At 41.9% G+C, this 26,357-nt stretch overlaps 1 protein-coding gene across 3 annotated transcripts in view; it reads right to left on the reverse strand.

Annotated features, from left to right (window-relative positions):
* Window positions 1-3,046: 3,046 nt before the first annotated feature.
* The window catches only part of LOC122558037, a 111,867-nt gene continuing 88,556 nt past the window's right edge, over window positions 3,047-26,357 (reverse strand). For all 3 annotated transcript variants that reach the window (XM_043706367.1, XM_043706366.1, XM_043706368.1), the window contains one exon: window positions 3,047-3,849. In XM_043706367.1, the coding sequence (XP_043562302.1) occupies window positions 3,450-3,849 (400 nt within the window). In that variant the 3' untranslated portion in view covers window positions 3,047-3,449. The remainder of the gene's footprint in view (window positions 3,850-26,357) is intronic.

Below are 26,357 nucleotides of genomic sequence, written 5' to 3' on the forward strand. Positions count from 1 at the left end.
AGATTTTAATGAACATTTTTAAAGAAGAGAAATAAAGAAAGAGAAAAGGTATAAGGTGGGAATTCCAGAGGATGAGGCGGAGGCAGTTGAAGGTTTGTTCGCCAAAGGTGGAGTGCTCAAGACTGGTGAAAAGAGGCTGGAATTAGAGAAATGCAGAGTTGAAGGGATGGAAGATGTTACCAGCAAAGAGAGCATGGAGGTCATGTAGAGAGTTGAAAATAAAGATGAACATTTTAAAATAGAGAAATTGCTGACTTGGAGCCAATATTAAGATGGCCAGCATGGGATGGATAGGGGATAACTAGTAATGACAGGCAACTGGAAACTGGAGGTCGTAACTGTGGACTGAGCGGAGGTGCTCAACAAAGCGATCGTGCAATCTGCGTTTGATGTCCACAATGGAAAATAAATCACAGTGTGTAACTGGACCACAGTTTGGATGTTAAAGGCATTAACGAATGCAAAATTTCTCATGTTAATGAAAGATCATTAGTAATGATTAACTACTCTCATGTTAATGAAAGATCATTAGTAATGATTAACTACTGCGTAGGCACCAGGAGCGTTTAATGTAAAACTGTCTAGATTATCTGTGGAGATGCCTTGAACAAAATCTAGGTACAAGGGACAAAAGAATGGAAGGATAGATTGACAGAAACAGATAAAATAATTGGAATCTTGTGAGTTGCAGAAACATTGGGAAAAGATTGGATGACCCACTTTTGTGCTGTAAGATTTTACATAATGTGTGACGGCTGTAATCTGCTACATAATGTTTTTTGTTATTTTCAGGAAGTATTCAGGAATCTATATAACTGATTGAAAGGAAACAGTAGAGTCATAGAATCAGAGAGATGGACAGGATGGAAACAGATCCTTCGGTCCAACTCATCCATGCCGACCACATATTCCATCCCAATCTAGTCCCGCCTGCCAGCATCCGGCCCATATCCCTCCAAACCCTTCCTATTCATATACACATCCAGATGCCTTGTAAATGTTGCAATTGTACCAGCCTCCACTGCTTCCTCTGGCAGACCATTCTACACACGCACCATGAAAAAGTTGCCCCTTAGATCTCTTTTATATCTTTCCCCTCTCACCCTAAACCTATGCCCTCGAGTTCTGGACTTCCCCACCCCAGGGAAAAGACTTTATCTGTTTATCCTATCCATTGTAAAAAATCACACAAAACCAGGTTATAGTTCAACAGGTTTAACTGGAAGCACTAGCTTTCAGAGCGCTGCTCCTTCATCAGGCTGCTCCACAACCACCTGATGAAGGAGCACTGCTCCAAAAGCTGGTGCTTCCAGTTAAACCTGTTGGACTATAACCTGGTGTTGTGAGATTTTTAACTTTGTACAACCCAGTCCAACACTGGCATCTCCAAATCATGACTATCCTATCCATGCCCCTCATCATTTTATAAACCTCTATAAGGTCACCCCTCAACCTCCTACACTCCAGGGAAAACAGCCCCAGCCTGTTCAGCCTCTCCCTATAGCTCAAATCCTCCAACCCTGGCAACATTCATGTAAATCTTTTCTGAACCCTTTCAAGTTTCACAACATCCTTCCGATAGGAAGAAGACCAGGATTGCACATAATATTCCAAAAGTGGCCTAACCAATGTCCTGTACAGCCGCAACATGACCTCCAAACTGCTGTACTCAATACTCTGACCAATAACGGAAAGCATACTAAACGTCTTCTTCACTATCCTATATATCTGCAACAGTACTTTCAAAGAGCTATGAACCTGCACTCCAAGATCTCTTTGTTTAATAACACTCCCTAGGACCTTACCACTAAGTGTATAAGTCTTGCTATGATTTGCTTTCCCAAAATGCAGCACCTCATATTTATCTAAATTAAACTCCATCTGCCACTCCTCAGCCCATTGGCCCATCTGATCAAAATCCTGTTGTAATCTGAGGTAACCCTCTTCGCTGTCTACTACACCTCCAATTTTGGTGTCACCTGCAAACTTACTAAGTATACTTCTTATGCTCACATCCAAATCATTTATATAAATGATGAAAAGTAGTGGACCCAGCACCAATCCTTGTGGCACTCCAATGGTCACAGACCTCCAATCTGAAAAACAACACTCCATCACCAACCTCGGTCTTCTACCTTTGAGCCAGTTCTGTATTCAAATGGCTAGTTTTCCCTGTATTCCATGAGATCTAACCTTGCTATCCAGTCTCCCACCAGGAATCTTGTTGAAAGCCTAACTGAAGTCCATATAGATCACCTCTGCCACTCTGCCCTCATCAATCCTCTTCATTACTTCTTGAAAAAAACTCAATCAAGTTTGTGAGATATGACTTCCCATGCACAAAGCCATGTTGACTATCCATAATCAGTCTTTGCTTTTCCAAATAATATGTACATCCCGTCTATCAGGACTCCCACCAACAACTTGCCCACCACCGATGTCAGGCGCACCAGTCTATAGTTTCCTGGTTTGTCCTTACCACCTTTCTTAAATAGTGGCACCACATCAGCCAACATCCAGTCTTCTGCCACCTCATCTGAGACTATTGATGATACACATATCACAGCAAGAGGCCCAGCAATTACTTCCCTAGCTTCCCACAAAGTTCTAGGGTACACCTGATCAGGTCCTGGAGATTTATCCATTTTTATGCGTTTCAAGACATTCAGCACTTTCTCCTCTGAAATATTGACATTTTTCAAGATATCATTATCTATTTCCTTACATTCTATATCTTCCTTGCCCTTTTCCACAGTAAACACTAATGCAAAATACTCGTTTAGTATCTCCCCAATCTCCTGCAGCTCCTCACAAAGGCCACCTTGCTGATCTTTGAGGGGTCCTAACCTCTCCCTAGTTACCCTTTTGTCCTTAATGTATTTGTAAAAACCCTTTGGATTCTCCTTAAATCTATTTGCCAAAGCTATTTCATGTCCCCTTTTTGCCCTCCTGATTTCCCTCTTAAGCATACTCCTACTGCCTTTCTACTCTTCCAAGGATTCACTCGATCTATCCTGTCTCTACCTGACATATGCTTCCTTATTTTTCTTAATCAAACCCTCAATTTCTTTAGTCATCCAGCATTCCCTACACTTACCAGCCTTTCCTTTCATCCTAACAGGAATATATTGTCATTTATATTCAAATCACGTTTACAGACATCCAACAAAATTATTACACAGCAGACGAATATGGTTGGCAAGATCAATTTTTCACAAAACCCAATCTACAGTTGCTTCTTTGCCAAGGCTTTAATGTGCTCTTAAAGGTAAATTTGGCTCTGAGCTGGGAATGAGGTCTTCAATTCCAGCCAAAGCTGCCAAGAGGTTGTGAATGCACAAGGAACCATCAGTGGTTACTGAACTGGAGAGATTTCTCAGGTAACTTTCTAACTTGGCAGCCGTGAGCAGACGCTAAATTTACCTTGCAAGAGGGGGCGATCACACTTTTTAAAGCATTTGATTGGCAGCTCTTGGCTGCATTAGAATCTTTTCAAGTTGCTTCCGGAAGTGTTCGGGCAGCTCCTTTGGTTTCTCGCTGGCTGCATCTACAAAGACGTGTGTGGATCTTGCCGTGGTGCAGGCCAAGGTCTCAAACCCAGCCAGTAATGGACTACCTGAGTAGCACCCGTCGGAGAGGATGTTGTAATCCAAGGGCAGCGAGATTCGGCCACGGCATGGCTTGAAGAGAGCCGCCCGGTAGGTTACACTGGTTCGGCCAATCTTTTCCACCCCCAGGGCTGCCAGTGGGTTCTGAGGGAACATCATGGGTGCGTGGAACGAACACTTGCAGCTCACGATAAATCCCACCATTGACGAGGTCTGGCGATTTGCATTTAATCCGCAGTATCTGCAGGGCAAAAGGATACTGCATCATTACAGACTCTATCTTTAAGATATTTTCCTTACATGAAATATCAGTCACCTCAAAACCGGCTTGCCATGTCAATTACCTCCCCACCCCAACCTAGGGGTTGTCTAGGACCTAGGAGCTGGAATTCCTTTCCTTAGTTTTCTAACACATTCTCCTCCTTAAGTCACGCCTGAGAACAATTACTAAGCTTTTTAAACATCTGTTCTAACATTTCCTTTATGCGGCTTGGTACCTTTTTTATTATCTGATTACACTCTTGTAAAGCACCTTTGGATGTTTTGCTATTTTCAGGATGCTACATGAATGCATGAATGTTATCAGTTCAAGCAAGTTCCAATATCCTAGCACACAATCCAAGGCTTTGCCTCAGTGCAGTACTGAGAAAGTACAGCATTAATTGTACATAGACCGTAGGATGATACAGCACAGGAATGGATCCTTCGGCCCACAATGTTGTGCTAAACATGATACCAAATTAAACAAATTCATTCTGCAGGCCCTTGGTCCATATCCCTCCATTGCTTGCATATTCATGTGCTTATGTAAAAATCCCTCAAACCCCCCATTTCTTATCTGCTTCCGCCACTACACCTGGTAGCATGTCCGGACTCTTATCACTCTCTGTGTAAACCTTTGAACTTTTCCCCTCTCACCTTCATTGCGTGGCCCCTAGTATTAGGACATTTGAACTCTGGAAAAAAAGATTCTGACCATCAACCCTATCAATGCATCTCATATTTTAAACTTGTTGCAACTTTTAAAGAGATCTATACTAGAGGCACCCATCTGTCTATTCAGGGAGGAGAAATGATCTCACATTTGATATCCAGACCAACATTCTCAAAATAGATTTATATAGAATTCCTATAGTGTGGAAGCAGGCCATTTGACTCATCAATTCCACACCAACCCTGCAAAGAGCATTCCATCCTGATTCAATCCCTTATCCTATCCCTGTAACCCTGCATTTCTATTGCTAATCTACCTAACCTACACATCCTTTGACACTATGGGCAATTTATTATGGATAATCCACCTAACCTGTACAGTTTTGGACTGTAGGAGGAAATTGGAACATCTGGAGGAAATCCACAGAGACACGGGGAGAATGTGCAAACTCCATGCAGACAGTTGTCCAAGACTGGATCGAACCCAGGTCCCTGGTGCTGTGAAGCAGCAGTGCTAACCTCTGGTGCCTCACAGCACCAAGATCCCTGGTTCTCCCCATGCCTGTCTGAGTGCACAATCACATCTCAATTAATCTCCAATGCTACAAATAAGTGGCCTGGGAAGTGCTGAGTAAACTTTATTATAAAAAACTGACTTTGCACAGCAATGAAAACATTGCTGTTAAAGGAACTTCTTAAACTATGAACAGGAACAGGCTCTCTCACACCTGATGTTCGTTAGTTAGATTATAGTTGATCTGCATTTTAACTCCATTTGCCTTCCCTCTACCTACATCAAGCCCAGGTTTGAGATTTTCAGTTGAATCGCCCCAGTCCCACCCCAGCCCAGCCTCACAGCTCTTTGGGATAAGGAGTTCTAATTTCCACTATCCTTCATGTGAAGAATGGCTTCCTGACATCATCGCTGAAATCTAGTATTCAGGTTATGCCCCCTCACTTCATGAATATTTAATGTAAGGAAATAACTTCTATCCACAATTAAGTCCTTTGAACATCTTTGATACTTCAGTGAGATCATCTTATGCCTTCTGTGGATTACAAACCTAATCTATGCAACCCTTTCCTCATAATTTAGCATTTTAGTCCTGTTTTGCTGTCACAAATTGGTGACAACATTTTAATACATGCCAATCAGTCCACTTTGAGAGGGACTGATGTAAAGATATAGCAATAACAGAGATTTTTGATATTAGTTTGAAAGGCCACACTTCTTTGAAAAAACTCACATGCAATTCACAAAAGGTCAGTTTCACAATCAGATATGTTAAAGTTTAGCTCTTCTTACAACAATGAGAATCCACTGATAAGAAAGAACATGCACTCAAATTATGCACACATCTTCCTTCAAAACCCAGGAAAACCCCACTAAGTAGTGATTGATAAATATACTGTATTCAGTTGGTAAATTTTAAAACCTTAAAGCAAGACTTGAGACATAGTAAACACTTTGACCCAGTTTGATTCTTTATCAAGACTCACTTCCTTGGAATTTGAGAGGCTCAGGAACTATGTAGAATTCGACAGTTACATAAATGTCTTTACAATTGCCGAGATTTGTCATCCAAGGGAAATTGACTGAGCAAACCAAATTTGGTGCATGAAAAGGAGAGAACTCATGAGAATTGAGAGGTCACAAAAATGCCTAAGACATTAATTAAGCAACGCAAAGGCACAATAAGTCAAAAGGAGCAAACTGGAAGGCAAAGACTAATTAGGTGTCAAGTTCAATCAAATAGTTAAAGTCTCTCTTACACATTGGGACACTAAGGTAAATATTACTTTAATATTAGGTGACCATTCTTAACAAAATGTTTATTCTAACAATTGCAATTTAAAACTGGATGTCCTACTAATAATAAGATTATATTTTCTCTTTTTTCTAGGATCTATTCAATGTTTTCTATTTCCATCAGAACTTGAATTTGATGTTTGATTATTTTATAAACTTTAATTATATTTTACGGCTTCTGTTGTCTCACATAATTCATTACATCCCTAACGTGAGAACTATGATAGGGAATTACATTACTGACCCCAAAGAATATTTAGGAAATTACAATTTGATTTTAATTTATCAAAAAGACCATTCAGAGGACAATGGTAACTTCAGCTGATGCTTTTACTTTGGGAGAGAAATGCCATTCCTTTAGATCTATGTAAACATCTTTGGAATCTGACTTTCTGTCAAATTGAGTTATCTGACAGGTACGCCTGATCTGGGCTTCTCCAAAAAATTGGGCTAGGATCACAAGTCAACACAGAAGTAATTTATTGCATACAAATGACTCAGCTATTTTGGAGGAATTATAATAATGCTCAGAACCTTTTCTTTGCAGAACTGAGTTCATACAGTCGGCTAAATTTGCTACAGGCATGGCCTGTTGCAAATTCCAAAAGGCTTACTGCACCACCACAAAAAGAAATAGTGCAGTCAAACTCTGGCATGCTCTCATTTGACACCCACTTTCCAGAATGGGATCACTGGCTAGTAATTGGAGGAGATTTTCCTTTACTTTGCCTAGTTGTAACTCTGGATAACTTCTTATAGTCTTCCGGTTAAGCTCAGCGTATTACCCAACACCTCAGAAGGTGTTCTGTGTTGAAGATATGCAAGTTGATGTCCGTCTGGCTTAGTTTCACTCAGAACAATGCAATTCCTAGTTAAGCTACTAGACAAATTGTTAAAGTGTAATTGAAAGAATGGACTGATTAAAATGGGGAAGAGTGCTAAATGTGAGAAAGGTTCTCACTTATCAAATATTTTATAGAATCCCTACAGTGTGGAAACAGGCCCTTCGGCCCAACAGTTCCACACTGACCCTCGGAAGAGTAATCCACCCAGACCAATTCCCATACCCTATTATCCTATATTTATCCCTGACTTATGCACCTAACGTACACATCCCTGAACATTATGGGCAATTTAGCATGGCCAATTCACTGAACCTGCATTTCTTTGGACTGTGGAAGAAAACCAGTGCACCCGGAGGAAACCCACGCAGACACTAGGAGAATGGTCAACTGAAGGTGGAATCAAATCCAGGTCCCTGGCACTGTGAGGCAGCAGTGCTAGCCACTGAGCCACTGTGCTGCCCCAATATGGAGAGACAAAATTTATCTCAGGATGATCAATTACAGAAAAACTATATTTTTCACACCATCCATTGAGTACCATCTTCATACTTGAGTAAAGAATAATGGGAGCACTGCAGTGTAAGAGGTGCCACAATTCAGATGAGATGTTAAAATGATGCTCCATCCTCCCAAGCAGACATACAAAATCGTAAGGCACCACTCAAAGAACAGCAGAGAATTTTTTCCCAATATACATTCAATTCTGGTCTCTCTGCTATAGGTCTCTCTGCTATAGGTCTCTCTGCTATAGCTCAGCGTATTACCCAACACCTCAGAAGGTGTTCTGTGTTGAAGATATGCAAGTTGATGTCCGTCTGGCTTAGTTTCACTCAGAACAATGCAATTCCTAGTTAAGTTGTTAAACTTGAAAGTGTTCAGAAAAGACTTACAATGATGTGGCCAGGATTGGAAGATTTGAGCTTTCGAGAGAGGCAGAATAGGCTGGGGCTTTTTCTGCTGGAGTGTCAGATGCTGAGGGGTGACCATGTAGAGGTTTATAAAATCTTGAGTTGCATGGATAGGGTGAACAGCCAACTTCTTATTCCCAGAGGATAGGAGTCCAAAAGTGGAGGGCATAGGTTTAAGGTGAGAGGGGAAAGATCTAATAGGGACCTGAGGGGTAACGTTTTCACACATAGGGTGATGTGTGTTTGGAATGAGCTGCCAGAGGAGGTGATGGAGGCCGGTACAATTACAATATTTAAAAGGCATCTGGATGGGTACATGATAGGAAGTGTTCAGAGTGATATGGGCCAAATGCTTGAAAATGGGATTAGATCAGTTAAGGGAATCTGGTTGGCGCAGACGAGTTGGACTGAAAGGTTTCTGTGCTGTACAACTCTATGACTATCACTCTCAGACTATTCATTACTCGACCAAAAGCATTAATCTGATTATTATTACTATACCACTCACAACAGCATGACGGCTGAATAGTGCCGAGTTTTCTGAAGGATTCCACCTCAAAGCCAAGCAAGACTTGTCACATTATATTTTACCAGACATGTTGCATTAGCTACTAACATTGCCTCATGATATCCCTCACACCTGATTCTGACTTCATTTTACCACACACTGCTCCAAGAACAACTCGTCATTCAGCGGGGATCTCTAAAGGAATGGCACCCATTATGCCTGTGCCATCTTTGAACAGCTGCTAAGGATATGTGTTGGCAATCTGACGTTGTCCCTATCACTGACTGACCATGGACTGAGTGCAGACTGTGCCTGTGACTGTAGGTATCAGGACTCCCTGACTGATAGCAGCCACCCCTTGACTCGACTGAGGTCTATCCACCACTATTTTCCAACATGGTTGTTTGGAAGGATACACATGTGGCATGTTTTCCAAGCAGGCAGCTGGAACATGCTGTAGGTGTTAAATTGATGTCTTGATCTGCCGTACATCAAGATATAGCCCTTGCCCTGGTCAGTTCTACTGACAAGTATGAAGAGCAGCTATTGTATGTGTCCACAGTAAGAGCTCCTCAATACAGTAATACTGATAGTCTTTGGCTCTGGCTGAAGCACCAATGTGCTAATAGGCATAGCATGGTAGGGAAAGTTAATGAAAGGCATGGATGCAATGAGCATGCAGATAAGTACTAAGTTACCAAGCATTAAGAGAGCAAGCAAACATGCTTGAGATGTAGCCTATTCCTGTCCTTTAGTTAAATGCTTATATTTAGGGCGGCATGGTGGCACAGTGGTTAGCACTGCTGCCTCACAGCGCCAGAGACCCGGGTTCAATTCCCGCCTCAGGCGACTGACTGTGTGGAGTTTGCACGTTCTCCCTGTGTCTGTGTGGGTTTCCTCCGGATGCTCCGGTTTCCTCCCACCATCCAAAAGATGTGCAGGGTCAGGTGAATTGGCCATACTAAATTGCCCGTAGTGTTAGGTAAGGGGTAAATGTAGGGGTATAGGTGGGTTTCGCTTCGGTGGGTCGGTGTGGACTTGTTGAGCCGAAAAGCCTGTTTCCACACTGTAATCTAATCTAATCTAATCTAATCCTGTGTACAGTGTCCCTGCTGCAGCCTTTCAGTGTTGGTTACTGGTGTGCCCCGCATCACCAATGTCCATTGGTGCAGAATATGAATCAAGCTGCACATTAGTCACACGCAAAATGAAGGTCCTTCAAAGCAAGCAGCAACTTGAAGCCATGAGGTACCCACTCTGGTTTCTTCAATATTTTGCTTATTTGGTGAGTTTGATAATATAAAAAGCTGAACATTGAGAAAAATTGGGTTATCCTCATGTCATTTAAAAAACAAAATCTCCCTAACTCGCTGCTGCCAAATGAGAAACCAACCACGTCGCTTGTGAGAACCATAAAAGATGGAGTGAGATGCTCTTGATATCAAGACAGTCGGATTCTGCCACGAATCTTGCCATTGCCCACATTGCTCAGATCCTAGAAGATTCCAGCCATTGTTTTACCTTACGAGTTTAATCAAATGCATTGTAACTCAAGTTGAACACCAAGAGTCAGTGAACAGAATGGCCATCTAGCTATCTGGGATTGATTGAACATCAGACAGCCAAATACTACTGTGTGTTAGAATTAAGACTCGGCCTTTCCAGTGACATGCACTCACATTATAGAATACGACTTCAGCTGCTGCAAAGGGAGGCAGTTTTACTGCATTAATTTATTATGGAATTAAATTACTGAAACAAAGTTCCTTCCTGGTTTTGAAGCAATGAGAACTTCAATTTTGTCCTTATCAGATTACATATATTCAGTAATGCATCGTGTGTTCAAAGGCAGAAGGTTAGCCCTCAATAAAGAGCAATGCACTGTATTATCTGCACAAGCTTCAGTCCTTGTCTGGAAGCAATATGCTCCTGGCCTTTCATCAGCTGGAATTATATTCAGAAAGAACACACAAGATTTTCTATATCCCAATATTACTGGCCATGCCTTCAGCTGTCTCAGCCCTAAGCTCTGGAATTACCTCCATAAACATTTTCACTCTCTCACCTCCTGTAGCACATCCTTCAAACTTACCTCTTTGACCAAGCTTTTGCAGCCTGTCCTAGAATGTCTGATAAAATGCAATTGAATGGCAAAGTTAAATCCATTTCCCTTTCCATTTGCATTATCAAATCTATTCAGTATTTGTAACATTTTCATCTTTTTTTAAAATTTCACATCTCCAGCATATGTAGTACCTTAATTTTCTAGTTCCTCCTTTGTAACACAGTGTTAAACTTTGACTAATACAATCAATCTACTCCCAGGAAGCACCATGTAACATTCTACTTTATTAAAATGAGTTTGTTGTTGAGTTTGCTATGAACAAATCATTTGTCCACCGGAGTCTTTTGTAAAGCACATGGATACATCAGTGATGCCTGCAATGGAGTTACAAAGGACACAAGAAAAGCAGAAACACTTAAGTTCCACTCTGCAGGTCCCTGGGATCTAAATGTTCAGATTAAAGTCATAACGAAGAGAAACTTTCCAGTGGCCAAAGGATGGATAACCTGATTTTGCAGATTTAAGGTGACTGGTGTTGTGTGTGCAAATTCCTTTAAACCACAAATAGTATGGTGCAGCGGAGGATAGCCATCGTTCTGTCCTAACTAGAGGAGTCTTGTTGAGTGCAAAATAGGAAGCTTATTGCCTTACTGTAAACATTTGCAGGTTACATGAATACAACCTGCATTGTTACATAGACTGCTAGGAGCATAGTTGCAGGTCTATCTCCTCCCAAACCCTTTCCTCTTCAAACACATTTTTATGGCATCAGCACAGTAGGTTGTGTTTATTACATTCAATCAAGTAGTATGTTTTTCAGACCAGGTCAGACCAACAGAAGGTTCAAGTCCCACACGTACCAAAGGTGTGTCAAAACATGTCTGAACAGGTTAATTACAATAACTACAACACTGGCACAAGAACCTAATGTGGCAAATTAGTATAAGGCATAAGGTAGTAGAGATACAATGGCAAACATTTCAGGGATATTTCAGAATGTACAGAATAAATATGTTCCAAACAGAAAAAAACTCCAAGAAAAAGACCAAGGGCCATGATTAATTATAAATATTACTGACAAGAAACTTTAAAAGAAAGGCCTATGGTGACAGGTCAGAAGATTGTACAGAATATGTAAAAGTGTCTAAAAAATTAATAAGAAGGGAAAAATAGAGGCAAGAAAGCTATTTAGAAATATAAAAACAGTAAGAGTTTTTATAGATAGCTAACAAAAAGAAAGAAATTTACAAAGTAATGGTTTGACCTCTAGAAAGTGAGTTGGAAATTAATTATTGAAAATAACAAGATGGAAGATGAATTGAAAAGGTATTTTGTATCAGTCTTCACTTGGAAATGCTGAGTCTGTAGATTGTTAAAGGGGCAGAAATGGCTTTTGATAAAGTGATGTGCTCTTCCTGTTGGATGTGGGAGATCAGGGAGCATTTCAATGTTCCTAGAGACTATGTGGGCAAGAAGTGTGTTTGGCCTGAATCCAGCCAATCACATACATCAGTTGGAGTGGCAATAGGAGGCAATGAGGAGCTGAGGATGTGATGGAAGGCAGTTTCAGGAAGGTAGCAAAACTGCAGTAACACTCAGGTAGATTGTTACTGCTAGGAAAGCTAAGAGAGGTAGGCAGGTATTGAAGGAGTCTCCTGTGGCTATCCCCAACAAGTATACTGTTTTGGATACGGTAGTGGGGATGACGTCTCAAGGGAATATAGCACTGACAAGCCATGTTTCTGGTCCCCTGACTGGCTCTACAGTAAAGGAGGGGAATGTTAGATTCCAAGCAATCGATTGTGATAGGGGATTCTCTAGTCAGGGGCACTAAAGGTATTTCTGTGGCCTTCAGTGAGACATCAGAATGGTATGTTGCCTCCCTGGTGCCAGGATCAAGGATATCTTGGAACGAGTGCAAAACATTAGGAAAGGGAAGAGTGACCAGCAGAAGAACATTGTACATGTTTGTACCAAAGACATAGATAGAAAAAAGGATGAAGCTCTGCAGAGACAATACAGGAAATTAGGCAGGAGGTTAGTAATATCTGAACTACTCCTGGAGCCATATGGATAGGAATAGGATGATAACGTAGATAAAAGCGTGGCTGAGGAGTTGGTGTAAGGGGTAAGGATTCACATTTTTGGTCCTCTGAAATATCTTCTGGGGTAGAAGTGACCTGTATAAGAAGGACAGGTTGTACCTGAATTGGAATGGGACCAATATCCTGGTGGGGAGATTTGGTAGTGCTACTTAGGGAGGCTTTATCTAGTAGACTAGGAGGTTGGGACCCAAAGAAATTGTGGGAAAACAAATAAGTCTGAGGCTGGTAACTAGATAAGGGGAGTAAATTAAATAGTCAAGGCAGAAAGAGCAAAGCAAAGAACAAGGTAAGACTGATGAATTAAGTTACATTTATTTCAATGCGAGAGGCCTGACAAGTGCAGCAGATTAACTTATGAGCATGGTTGGGAACATGGGACTGGGATGTCACAGTTATTACAGAAATGTGGCTCAGGGAGGAGCAGGACTGGCAGCTTAAAATTCTGATATAATGAAAGGGAGATAAGAAAGGAGGGGGAGTGGTGTTTTTGGTTGATGGTAACACTACTGTTGTTCTTAAGGAGAATATTCCTGGGAGAATGTCCAGTGAAGTTATATGGGTGGAACTGAGAAATAAGAAAGGGATAGTCACCTTGTTGGGATTGTAGCATGACCCCAATCATTAGCCAAAAATTGAGAAGCAAATTTGTAAGGAGATTTCAGATATCTGTAGGAATAATTGGGTTTTAATGATAGAAGATTTAACTTTCCAAACATAGACTGACAAACATAGACTAAGGACTTGGATGGAGAGGAATTTGTTTAGTTATACAAGAAAATTTTCTTATTCAACATGTATTATACCTAATAGAGAAGGAGCAAAACTTGACCTTCTCTTGGGAAATAAGACAGGGAAAGTGATTGTGGTGTCCATTGGGGAGCACTTAGGGCTAATTGGTCATAATCTTATTAGTGTTAAAATAGTGATCGAAAAGGATGGACTTGATCTAAAAGTTAAAGTTCTAAATTGGAGGAAGGCTAATTTTGATGGTATTAGGTAGGAATTTTCAAAGTTGATAGCAGGATACTGTTCACAGGTAAAGGAATGGTAGGAAAGTGGGAGGACTTCAAAAATGAGATAATGAGAGTTCAGAGGCAGAATGTTCCTGTTAGTGTTTTGGGCAAGGATGGGAGTGCAGGGAATGCTGGATGGCTAGAAGAATTGAGGCTCTGGTCAAGAAAAGGAGGCATATGTCAGGTATAGACAGCAGGTATCAAATGAACCTCTGGGGGAAAAGAGCAGCAGGAGTATACTTAAGAGGAAAATCAGGAGGGCAAAGATGGGACATGAAGTAGTTTTGGCCAAGAGGTTTAAGAAGAATCCAAAGAGCAAAATGGTGACTTGGGAGAGAAAGGGCCCCTTAAGGATCAATGAAGCTGTCCATGTCTTGAATCACAGGAGATGGGTGAGATACGAAATGACTATTCAGTATTTATTGTGGAGATGGATACTGAAGTAGGGAACTTGGGGAAATAAATAGTGAAGTCTTGAAAAATGTCCATATTTCAGAATAGGGGGTGTTAGAGGCCTTAAAACACATAAAGGTAGATAAATCCCCAGGACCGAATCAGGTGTATCCGAGAACTTTGTGGGGAGCTAGGGAAGGGATTGCTCAGCCCCTTGTTGAGATTTTTGTATCATCGACAGCCACAGATGAGGTGCCGGAAGACTTCAGGTTTGTAAATATGGTGCCATTATTTAAGAAAGGTGGTAAGGAAAGTGAGGGAACTATAGACAAGTGAGGCTGATGTCACTGGTGGGTAAGTTGTTGCAGCAGATTCTGAGGGACAGGATTTACATGAATTTGGAAAGGCAAGGACTAATTAGGGATAGTCAACATGGCTTTGTGTGTAGGAAATCATGTCTCACTAACTTAATTGAGTTTTTTGAAGAGGTGAAAGAAAAAATTGATGAAGTGGTAGATGTTGTCAACTTGGACTTCAGAAAGGAATTCAGCAAGGTTCCACATGGTAGACGGGTTAGCATGGTTTGATCACGTGGAATCCAGGGGACCTAGCCAGTTGGATACAAAATTGGCTGGAAGATAGGAGAAAGAGGATAGTGGTAAAGGTTTGTTCTTTGAACTGGAGGCTGGTGACAAGCATTGTGCCACAAGGATCGGTGGTGGGTCTGCTGCATTTTCGTCATTTATATGAATGATTTAGATGTGAATATAGGAGGCATGGTTAGTAAATTTGCAGATGACATCAAAATAGGTAGTGTAGTGGACAGTGAAGATGATTATCTCAGACTACAATGGGACTTAGATCAGATGGGACAGTGGGCTGAGGAATGGCAGATGGACTTAATTTAGATAAATGTAAGGTGTTGCATTTTGGTAAGGCAAACCAGGGCAGGGCTTACATAGTTAATGATAGGGTCTGGGGAGCTTTGCTGAACAAAGAGGCACAGGTGCATAATTCCTTGAAAATGGAGTTTCAGGTAGACAGGGTGGTGATGAAGGCATTTGGCATGCTTGCCTTTATTGGTTAGTGCAGTAAGTATAGGAGTTGGGAATGTCATCGTGCGGCTGTACAGGATATTGGTGAGGCCACTTTTAGAATACCGGGTTCAGTTCTGGTCTCTCTGCTTAAGGAAAGATGCTGTTAAACATGAATAGCTTCAGAAAAGATTAACAAGGATGTTGCCAGGATTGGAGAGTTTGAGATATAGGGAGATGCTGAATAGGCTGGGGCTTTTTTCCTTGGAGCATCAGAGGCTGAGGATTGACTTTATTGAGGTATATAAAATCATGAGGGACACGGAAGAAAACAGAATACAGGAAACTAAAGACCAGTAGCTTAATGTCTATTAGAAGTCATTATTAAAGACACTATGGCAGAGCACTTGGAAAAGTACAATGTAATTAGGCTGAGTCAACATGCTTTTGTGAAAGGAAAATCATGTTCAATCAATTTATTGGAATTTTAAAAATAGTAACATAGTTGGTGGATGAAGGAGCCCCAGTGTACAATTTCCAGAAGGCATTAGATGAGGTTCTACATCAGAGATTATTGTGGAAAATGCTCATGGATTTGGAGTTAGCTTATTGGCAAGGATAGAAGATTGGCTGGCTAACAGGAAACACAGTAGGCATACATGTCTATTATAAAATAAAGAATTGTGGAAGCTGGAAATCTGAAACAAAAACAGAATGCACTGAAGAAACTCAAGAGGTCTGGTAGCATCTGTAGAGAGAAAAACAGACTTAACATTTTGAGTCCAGTGACCCTAAATGTTTTTTGTTTGGTGCCAGGATCTAATGAATGGTGTGCCATAGGGATCAGAGATGATTGTCAACTTTTTATAATTTGGATAATTGACTTGGGATGTCGGAACCAAAGATATAGTTGCTAGATTTGCTGACAATACAAAGGAAAACAGGTAGTGCAAAGGAAATAAGAGGCTCAAAAGGATATAGACAGGTTATGTGTATGGGCACACATTTAGTAAATGTGGGAAGGTTTGAAATTGTCCGATTGGCAAGAAGAACAAAAAAGAAGCATGTTATCTGATTAGTAAGAGATTGGATCTCCCAAAGAATTGACATAGGCTTAATGGACTGAATGGTTTCCTTCTGTGTTGCATTATGCTATTACTTTATAACTCATTGGAACAATAAGAGCAAAAAGAATGGGTTTCCTGAGAGGTACAGATAGCCATTCTCCAAAGCTCACTATAATCAATGGGCAGCACAAGAGGATGTCATAGCAAAAGAACATTTGGCCAGCACTCAGCTGTACTGCAATCTTTCTTTATAGAATGAGAGCAGACCATTTTCATAGAGTAATAGAATCCCTACAGTGTGGAAACAAGCCATCTGGGTCAACAAGTCTATACCAATCCTTCAAAGAGTATTCCACCCAAACTCATTCCCCTACCCTATTACTAAACATTTCCCCTGACTAATGCACCTTACCTACACATCCCTGAACACTACGGGCAATTTAGCATCATCAATGCACCCAACCTGCATAACCTGGACTATTTTTGGATCTTTTTTGAATCTTTGGATTATTTTTCTACTACCAGTGAGGAGTCTATAATGAAGGGGATCTTGTGTTTCAATTTCACCCCCTCGGGTCACCACGTGTCTATGCAGACAACCAATACTACTTCTTCAGTTGGGAAAACAGTGACTTCTTAGCCACATCCACAAATAAGGTAGATAATTTTACAGGAATAAACACTGGATTGATTTCTAGGCTAAGGTTACCCTGTGAAAAACTTTGAGTGGAATGGACCTTTATTTCCTGGATTTTAGGTGGTCGATATATCACAATTTAACTTCTTTGAGGGTTTGATTAGATTGACACTGAGAGGCTGAGGACTTTTGTACTAGTCGTCACAGGATAGGGGGTAAGCTGTTTAGGATGCAGATGGAGAGATTTATTTTCACTCAGAGAATATGAATTTGCAGAATTCTCAAATCAAAGGGCTGTGGATGCTCAGTTGTTGAGTCTATTCAAGGATCTGACCATTAGACTTTTGGGATGTAAGGAAATGGGTAGATGGGGATTAGGCAGGAAAGTGAAGTTGATGCGAAGGTTCGGCAAAAGGTTCAGACCAGGCTTGAGGGACTGTAGCTACTGCTGCTCCTAATTCTTATGCTCTTAAATATGACAGTACAAACAATGCTTTTAGCATCCGAGTAGGCTAAGAGTGACTGTACACTATGACGGCGTCCGAATAGCCGGGAGATGCAGCCTGGTCCAGTTCTGAGCTGAATGTCCCGGAGCACACAATGTCCTTGCTGCAGCTTTGAAATCAAGACGACCTTTGTGTCCTGAGGTGCAGCACTGAAGTGCAGAAACTTCTTGGAAGTGGGTCAAAGATGTGCCACGAGGATTCTTAGAGACTGGCATATGTTGGATTCAATATCCGTGAATGTGGGCATATGTGACCAGCACCCATGGAGAGTGCCCTGATATCTTGGTGCCTGGCGTCCAACATAGTAGTTCTTTGGATTAAGCAATGAGCTGAATTTGCCAGGTACCTGCTCTGATTTCCATGTTGAGTTTTCTCAACACTCAGATTGTTGGTGAATTTGGCAAGATTGAAAGCTTAAAATGAATGAAGTGAGTGGGCTGTTAACTCATTATTACCTCCTGGGAATTTCACAAGGCCACTTATACAATGCAAAATGGAGCAAGGTGCTCCTGATGTCAAGATGGATTGCCACACCTTGTCTGATTCTGCCGTTAGTCGCACAATTGCCCAGCCTGCTCAGACCTCTGTAAGATTTTATCCGACCATTGTACAATGAGCCTTGTCATGAGGTGAGGAATACATGGGTGGAGTAAAGTTTTGGGAAACAAGGAGCTAGATTTTACATGCCCCCAATGGGTGTGTTCAGCCACAATGGAGGGAGTAAATAAAAAATGGAAGGTGTCTACCCACACTGAGCGGACTTGAACTTGCTAAAAGCTCAACTGCCCCACCTCTGCCATACCCATGTACTATGGGTACCCATGTACTATGGCACTGGCAGCCTGTTTTTTAGGAGACATTGAAAAGGAGGGAAGAAAGGGGGCTGTTATCCTTGGGGGAAGGTGTTTCTTTTTGTGCACATTCACTCTGAAAATAGTCCCATCCCTTCCTTTCCTCCTAGCATGGAGATTAAAAAACCCCCCTCCAGCCCACTCACCAACTCTCTAAGTTCATCAAACCCTCCCCATTCAATGCTGCAACTGACCTGCATCTAGGGTTCAACTGGGGTCTTCATTCTGGAATGGCTTATGGTGCACTGGAACACCAACAGCCCCCAACAACCCCCTGAGGTCAGTTCTATCTAGAGCTGCCATTCACATAAACCTAGTGTGGCACTTTAAACACAAATTTGAGACAGATTTGTCAACACAGTACTCAGCAAGTGATGGACTGTCAGAGGAGATGGCAATGGCCTGTGACTTCTCAAATGGATGTAAAAGGTCCCATGGCATTATTTCATGGAAGAGCACACGAGTTCTCTCTGGTGTCCAAGCAAATATTTATCCTTCAAACAATGTCACTAAAAAATAAATTATCTGGTCATTTACTGCATTGCTGTTGGTGGGAGCTTTCTATGCACAGATCAGCTACTGTGTTTTCTACAGCCACACTCACTTTGGGATGCTTTGAGTTTACAATAGGTGTGATGCAAGTGAAAGGTCTTGTTTTAGGAGGAATGAGCGGGGTATCCTCAGCTCTATGAAGCTATCAGACACGTGGAATGTAAAAGGTTAAGGGCTGCTGTCTGTTCAGACTCTCATTTACCAGAGAAGTCTGGCAGCCTCAGCAAAAGACCTGCTTAATGACATAAACTGAACATATAATACATTAACCTATTATGCTAGTCTGTTTCCTCCCGCCCATTAAAAATGACCAGGTTATCATCAGGACAAGCTACGAATGAGTTCTTCCGAGTGAAATACTACCTTGTGTTCAATGTAATTACTTTAATGCTATTTTTTAATATCATATCAGCAAATTACATCAAGTCCCCACGGTGACACTTGTGTCTCAGGGAAAATTATCCCATCGCATTCTGGTCCCCTGGGAAAATCAAGTGACACAATTGGCTGTAGTGCTCCAGCAATTAGCTCCCTTGCCATTGAAACAGAATGAAACCCTACATTGCTCAGATATGCCAGTGGAATACACTGCCATGATGCCCTAGGCTTTAACACGTATCTTGCTTATGATACACTTCAAAACTATAGAGTGTCAGTTTAAGAATTATAACTAAAAAGAGTTTATAGAGAGACAACTGAACAAAAATAAAATGCAATTGAGCTGTAATTGAAGCCCCAGTGCTTCTTTGTTGATGCCTTTCTCAGTAATCTAGAATCAGTATATAGAATAAAGCCTTTAGAAGGAGGCCACTCAACCCATTGTTTCTGTACTGTGCCTTTGAAGAAATTACCAGAATCCAAATTGCTACATTGTGGAACCAGGCCATTTGCTGCTTTGCGTCTGCACTGGATCTCCAAATGAACATTTCATTTCATCTTATTCTCCTGTTTGTAGTCCAGCCTATTCTTCCCCTTCAAATCTAACTCCCTTTTGAATGCCTCAATTGAACATTCCTCCACTATACTCTCTGGTAATGCTTTCCATAACTTAATGGTGCACTGCATGAAAGTGTTTTTTAATCACTTCACCTTTGCTTATTTAGCACACATTTCAAATAAAAAAAATCGATGCCCTCTTCTTCTCGATCCTTTAATGAGAGAGAACAATTTTTCCCTATCTACTCTCCCTAATTTGTTCCAAATACCTGTTCTTTTCCCACAGCCTTGCAAATGTTACCATTTCAAGGAAAACAATAAAAAGCTCACTTTATGAGAGGCTGCACAATTCCATATTCCGAAAGCTTTGGTCAGGTTCTCCACCCCAGACTCCAACTGCTTTGAGCAAGGCTGCCTCTTCCTAATGGGATTGCAGAAATTCCCATTCAATCCTGCAAACTGAGAAACTGGAGTCAGTCATTGAGACCGTTGAATTGAAGAATATTGGAGCAGGAATGGAAAATTCAACTCGACAAATATACTTTAGTATTCAATTAGATTGTGGCTGATCTGTACCTCCACTACATTTAATGTCTTGGCTCCATATTTGTTCATACCCTTACCCAAGAAAAGTAAAGCTCCAATTATTCTCCAGCAATCACAACCCTTGGGGAGAAACATCTACCAATGGAAGATCAATGGAAGTAGTCCTTCTGCAACATCTTTAATCATTTATTTAAAATCATTCATTTATAATGTGAACATCGATGGCAAGGCCCACATTGTTGTATGTCGTGGTTATAGGTATGTTCACTGAGCTGGGAAGTTGATTTGCAGACATTTCGTCTCCTGTCTTGGTGACATCTTCAGTGCTTTGGAGCCTCCTGAGCAGTGCTGCTGTTCTTTTCTTCTGGAATTTATTTGATTCTGTTTTTGCTGCTTCCAGTAGCTGGTTCCGGTTGTTTGTTGTAGTGGCCGATATATTGGGTCTAGGTCAATGTGCTTGTTGATGGAGTCCGTGGCTTAATGCCATGCTTCTAGAAATTCTCTGGCTGTTCCCTGTTTAGCTTGTCCTATGACTGTTGTTGTCCCTGTTGAATTTGTGGTCCTTGTCATCTGTGTGTATGGCTACTAGAGACAGCTGGTCATGGCGTTTAGAAGCTAGTTGGTGTTCGTGGATGCAGACTGCTAGCTATCTGCCTGTTTGCCCTACATAGTGACAAGGACCACAAATTCGACTGGGACAATACAACAATTGTAGGACAAGCTAAACAGAGGACAGCCAGAGAATTTCTAGAAGCATGGCACTCAGCCACGGACTCCATCAACAATCACATTGACCTAGACCCAATATACCAACCACTACAACGAACAACTAGAACCAGCAACTGGAAGCAGCAGAAACAGAACCAAATAAATTCCAGAAGACACAGAACAGCAGCACTTCACAGGAGGCTCCAAAGCACTGAAGGTGTCACCAAGACAGGGGACGAAACATCAACAAATCAACTTCCTAGCTCGGTGAACATACCCACAACCATGGCAACCAGCACCCGAGCTACAAATCTTTATGCAAACCTTGAATTATTGCACATCCCCAATTGACCTGAGAAGGTGGTAGTGAGCTGCCTTGGTGGCTTGCTAGGTCTTTCCATACTTAGGTTAATAGCTAACCATATTGATGTAGTAACATATGGACCCAAATTAAGGATGACAGTACCTTTCGTGAAGTGTATAAGAACTAATTTGATTCATACTTTGATTCAATGGTTTTATGGTCACTGTTTCTAGTTTTATTTAATTTATTTTACCAAATTCACAAACTGCTTTGTCAGTTTACGAACTCTCATGTCTGAATTAGTAATCTAGAATCTTGTGTAATGATTCCAGTGACTATGCTACTACATCCATACTATGTATCTGCACTTGAGATTCATTTTAAGTTTTAAGATACCTTCTTACCATGTCTTAATCTTTACAAAAAAAAAAATCATTTGTGTGATGTAGGCATCGCTGGCTGGCCAGCATTTTATCACCTGCCCTTAGTTGCCCTTGAGAAGGTAGTGGTGAGCTGCCTTCTTGAACCACTGCAGTCCACTTGCTGTGGGTTGACCATCAGTGCCACTTGGGAAGGAATTCCAGAATTTTGACCAGCAGCGGTGAAGGAATGGTGATTATATTTTCAAGTCAGAACAGTGAGTGGCTTGGAGGCGAACTTGAAGGTTGGTGGTGTTCCCTCAAGTATCCTTCCAAGCACTCATCATCCTGACTTGGAAATATATCACCATCAATCGTATATGTTCCAGAAATTACAAAAGAATAGCCAATGCCAATTTCCATTTCAACTGCTCAAGACTTTTAAAAAAATGTATTTTCTCATGGGATAGGGGCATCATTGGCCACAGGAGCATTTAATGTCCTTTGAGTAGGTGGCAGTGAGCTGACTCCTTGCACAGCTGCAGTACATGTAGGGTAGATACACTGACAACACAACGAGAGCTGGACAATATGCAGGCTTGGGCTGACAAGTAGCACATAACATAAATGCCAGGCAATGATGATTGCCAACAAGAGAGAATCTAACCATCTCCCCCACCAATGCTTAGTTACATCTGTGTGCTATCTAAAAGATATGCTGCAGAAATTTACCAAGGTTTCTCTGGCAGCTCCTTCCAAACCCACAATCACTACCATCTTGAAGGACAAGAGCAGCAGAGACATGGAAACACCACCAGTGGCAAGACCCCCTCCAAGCTACTCATATCTCCAAATGGAAATATCTGCCATCCCTTCGATCATGCTGGGTAAAAATCCCGGATCTCCTGCCCTATCCTCACTGTGACTGTACCTAAATGTACCTGTTTCAGAAGACAAGTCACCATCAACTTCTCAAGTGTAACAAGAGGTGGGCAATAAATGTTGGCCCATTATTCTTAAAGACACAATTGCTGTAAATTTCTTTAAAAAGGCCACAACCCATCAAAGATAAAGCAAATTAAAAGCAAAAAAAAGAGGAAAAAATAAAAGGATAGTACAGCAGACTAAGTAAATGAAAGGAACAAAGAAGTCCCGCACTCTACTTCAACAAAACAAAAAGCTACAGGCCTTCAATAAGAAATAAAAGGCAAACATTTGATAATGGACTGGGCAGAGATTCATCTTCACTGTATTACAGCTATGTAAGCAACAAATATAGTTTTACTTCAGAGTCCAAAGATATGCAGGTCAGGTGAATTGGCCATGGTAAATTGCCCACAGTGTTAATACATTAGTCATAGGGAAATGGGTCTGGGTGGGTTACTCTTTGGAGGGTCAGTGTGGACTGGTTGGGCCAAAGGGCCTGTTTCCACACTGTAGGGAGTCTAATCAGATCATAAATGAACCTAATGAGATCACTGAAAATTCTTCTTGTTATCAGAAATGAAATTTGCAGAATAAATTAATCTGTGTTTTTGAGGTTGATTAAAAATGATTCACAAAAGATACTGAGAGTACTTGAAGACCAATTCAATGCACAAAATCAGCTTCCAGATGAGAACACTTCAAGCTATGTCACACAGATGGAAACCCTGAGAGTTTACCGATGATTTGATTGCCAGATGTCACAGCAAAGGCCACGAGTGTGGTTTTCCTGAAGAAGATTCGCCAAGAGGCTAGCTGGATTTGTAATTGCTTCTACCCTAGTCATGTTCATCAGGAAAAACCTACTTGGTAAGAAAAAGGGCCATACCACTGATGCCTTTCTGGAAATGGATGTCAGCGTGAAGCCAAGCTCAATGACATGCTTTAGGTGCAGCCAGCACAATTACTATGGTTAACAAAGTGTACCAAACCAGCAAGATCTGATATTGACGCAGTTTGTTGCACCCAAACAGAAGTTGTCCTGAGTTTCTTCATATTTGCAAATTGTATAGCAGCAAAGGACATTGGGCATAGGTATTCAGAAAGTTTGGTATCAAAAGCCAAGACAGACCACAGAACAAGACCCAATTGACAAACAAGGTGGCATTACATAACAACATGGAAATTTGTCCATACATACACAAATATCAACAAAATAAAAGCAAATAAACCAAAAAATAAACTTTGGAAAATGACCAAGTTTTTCATATTGTGAACTTCACACACCACTTCAACATTGAAATAACTCCACAGAGACCAGTAACCTATCACCAAGTCACTCTTTATTCGCACTGTATTTATGTCTGACACTACTGCCTTTTCTTGGTTTTTTCTTAGCAGAACCTCTGACACTCCTGTTTATTTTTTTATTTTTTATTTTTTTCTTCTTTCTCTTGCCCCTGCACTACCGCCTAACTGCGGTAGTGCTTATATTTTCCCCAGCACCCATGCTTTGTGTGTGCAGGTGTGAGACAGAGTGAAAGACACAAGGTGTGCAAATCTTTATTTAATTTCCACCACTAGGAAGCAAAGAAACACCCAATTCTTTGGGGAGGGCAGGGATTAAATCAAAATAGAATTGGAGGGGAAAATAATACACTCCACTCCCTGCGGTGCCCACCCCTCCTTGAACAGCTCAAGAGTGTTGGTGGACACCACGTGCTCCTTCTCCAGAGACCCTCGGGCTCTAACATAACCGCAGAAGAAGGACAGGCAATTGGCCCTAATGACTGCCTCCACGGCTCGCTGCCTGGACCTGTTTATGGCCAGTTTGGCCAGGCCCAGGAGCAGACCCACGAGGAGGTCCTCAGACCTGCATTCCCCCCTCCGTACTAGGTGCCCGAAGATCAGGAGCATGGGACTGAAGTGCAACCAAAAGCAGAGGAGGAGGTTTTTAAGAAAATCAAAAAGGGAGTGCAAATGCCCACACCCAATATATACATGGTCCACGGACTCCACAGCACCACAGAACAAACAGTTGGGCTGGGTGTCCATGAACCACCACAACCTGCGATTGCAGGGAACTGCTGCATGCAGCATCCTCCACCCCAGATCCCCGAGAGAAAGGGGGAGGACTCCCACGTAGAGAGCCCTCCACTGAGGATCCCCACTGCCTGGTGGCAAATGGGCATGCCAAGGCCTGTCTGGGTGGTGGATGAGGGAGAAGAGGTGGACGGTGTGCAGCAGCAGTCAATACTGGGCCGACCATTTTATGTCCCTAAAAGGGGCAAAACTAAAATTCTGGAGGTGGCTCAGATTGCGGGGCACAGGTTCCTGGGGGAAATACGGGACCTCGAAGTCAATGTGAAATTCCATCCGGGCAGGGGTGAGCACAGACAGGATTCCACTGCACACCTGAGCATCCTCCAACTGGTGCACTATGTCAGGTCCGGTCCAAGCACCGCCGTTTTAAGGCATCAAATGGCAGTGGCCATGAACCGGATGTCTACTGCTGCCCTACTTGTATATCCTGTGGCAGCGTCCAGCCCAGGCCCCCACCACCCAGCACATCCCTGATCCTGGTTACTGTCGCCGCCATGGCCCTCCCCTCTGACAGCAACTTGAACCCGCAACATTCCTGCTTTTTTTTTTTCTTTGTGTGTGTGCAGGGGTGAGACACAGTGAAAGACACAAAGTGCACGAATCTTTATTCAAATTCCACCACCAGGAAGATAGGAAAACACCCGGGTGGCCAATGACAAACACTGCCCTTCACATCAGAGGGCAGTGCTGTGTGATGACACTCCCCTTTTTATATGTCAGCCAGAGCTCCCTGATTGGACCAGATTATCAGTCCTAATCAGGGAACTCATATTCTATGACATCCAGCTGGCTGACTTCATTACAATCACAACAATTGTCATTAAAAAAAAAACCCATGTGGCTCATTAATGTCCTTTAAAGAAGGAAATCTACTTACCCAGTCAGAGAGTGATTCCTCTCCCACAACAATGTGCTTTAATTTTAACTCCCTCTTTCAGTTCCATGGTAGTTAATGGCTGGTAACAAATACTGGTCTTGCCCGTGATGCCCACCTCCCCACAGATTGAACCAATATCTAAAAAAAACAACAGTTGCCTGGGCTTTTTGAGTCAGAGATCGTCATGACCTTCCCAGCTGACATTTTAAGTGATTGAGTCACAGCGTGGTTACCCCAGTTCGAGCCCCCTGCATCATTTCTCTGATTTGCACAACCCTTGACTTCAGAAATTTCAAATATGCACAAGAATGCCAGAATCAAACAGAGACTCATGTTTGTGTTAGATTGCACAAGCACAGTTCTGGGAAAACAGGCTGATCAGATGGATCCAGGTTTGAGTCCCGATCTGTGTTCCCTGAACTATAGGAATGAAAAGAAAGTGAGGAACGGGAACCCTGGAGGAATACTATCTAGTGGCCCACTTGGAAAGTCTGCGCATTCAGATTGAAAATTTTCTTAATACAGGGAAAAAGATCCAAGGGGATTTCAAGATTGCAACATATAAGATTTGACACCAAGCCACATGGATATTACAGCAGCTGACTTGAAGCCGGTACAGATATTAAGGAAAGGAAGAGGCGGAAGGAGGGGAAATTCCAGATCTTAAGGCCAAGGTGGCTGCAAGGCAGGAATGCTAATGGAGTGCAGGGAATGGGTAAGAAATCAGAATTGGATGAATCAGCAATCTCAGAGGTTGGGGTAATT

This window comes from Chiloscyllium plagiosum, chromosome 16, assembly GCF_004010195.1.
Source record: "Chiloscyllium plagiosum isolate BGI_BamShark_2017 chromosome 16, ASM401019v2, whole genome shotgun sequence".
In the NCBI taxonomy this organism is placed as follows: Eukaryota; Metazoa; Chordata; class Chondrichthyes; order Orectolobiformes; family Hemiscylliidae; genus Chiloscyllium; species Chiloscyllium plagiosum.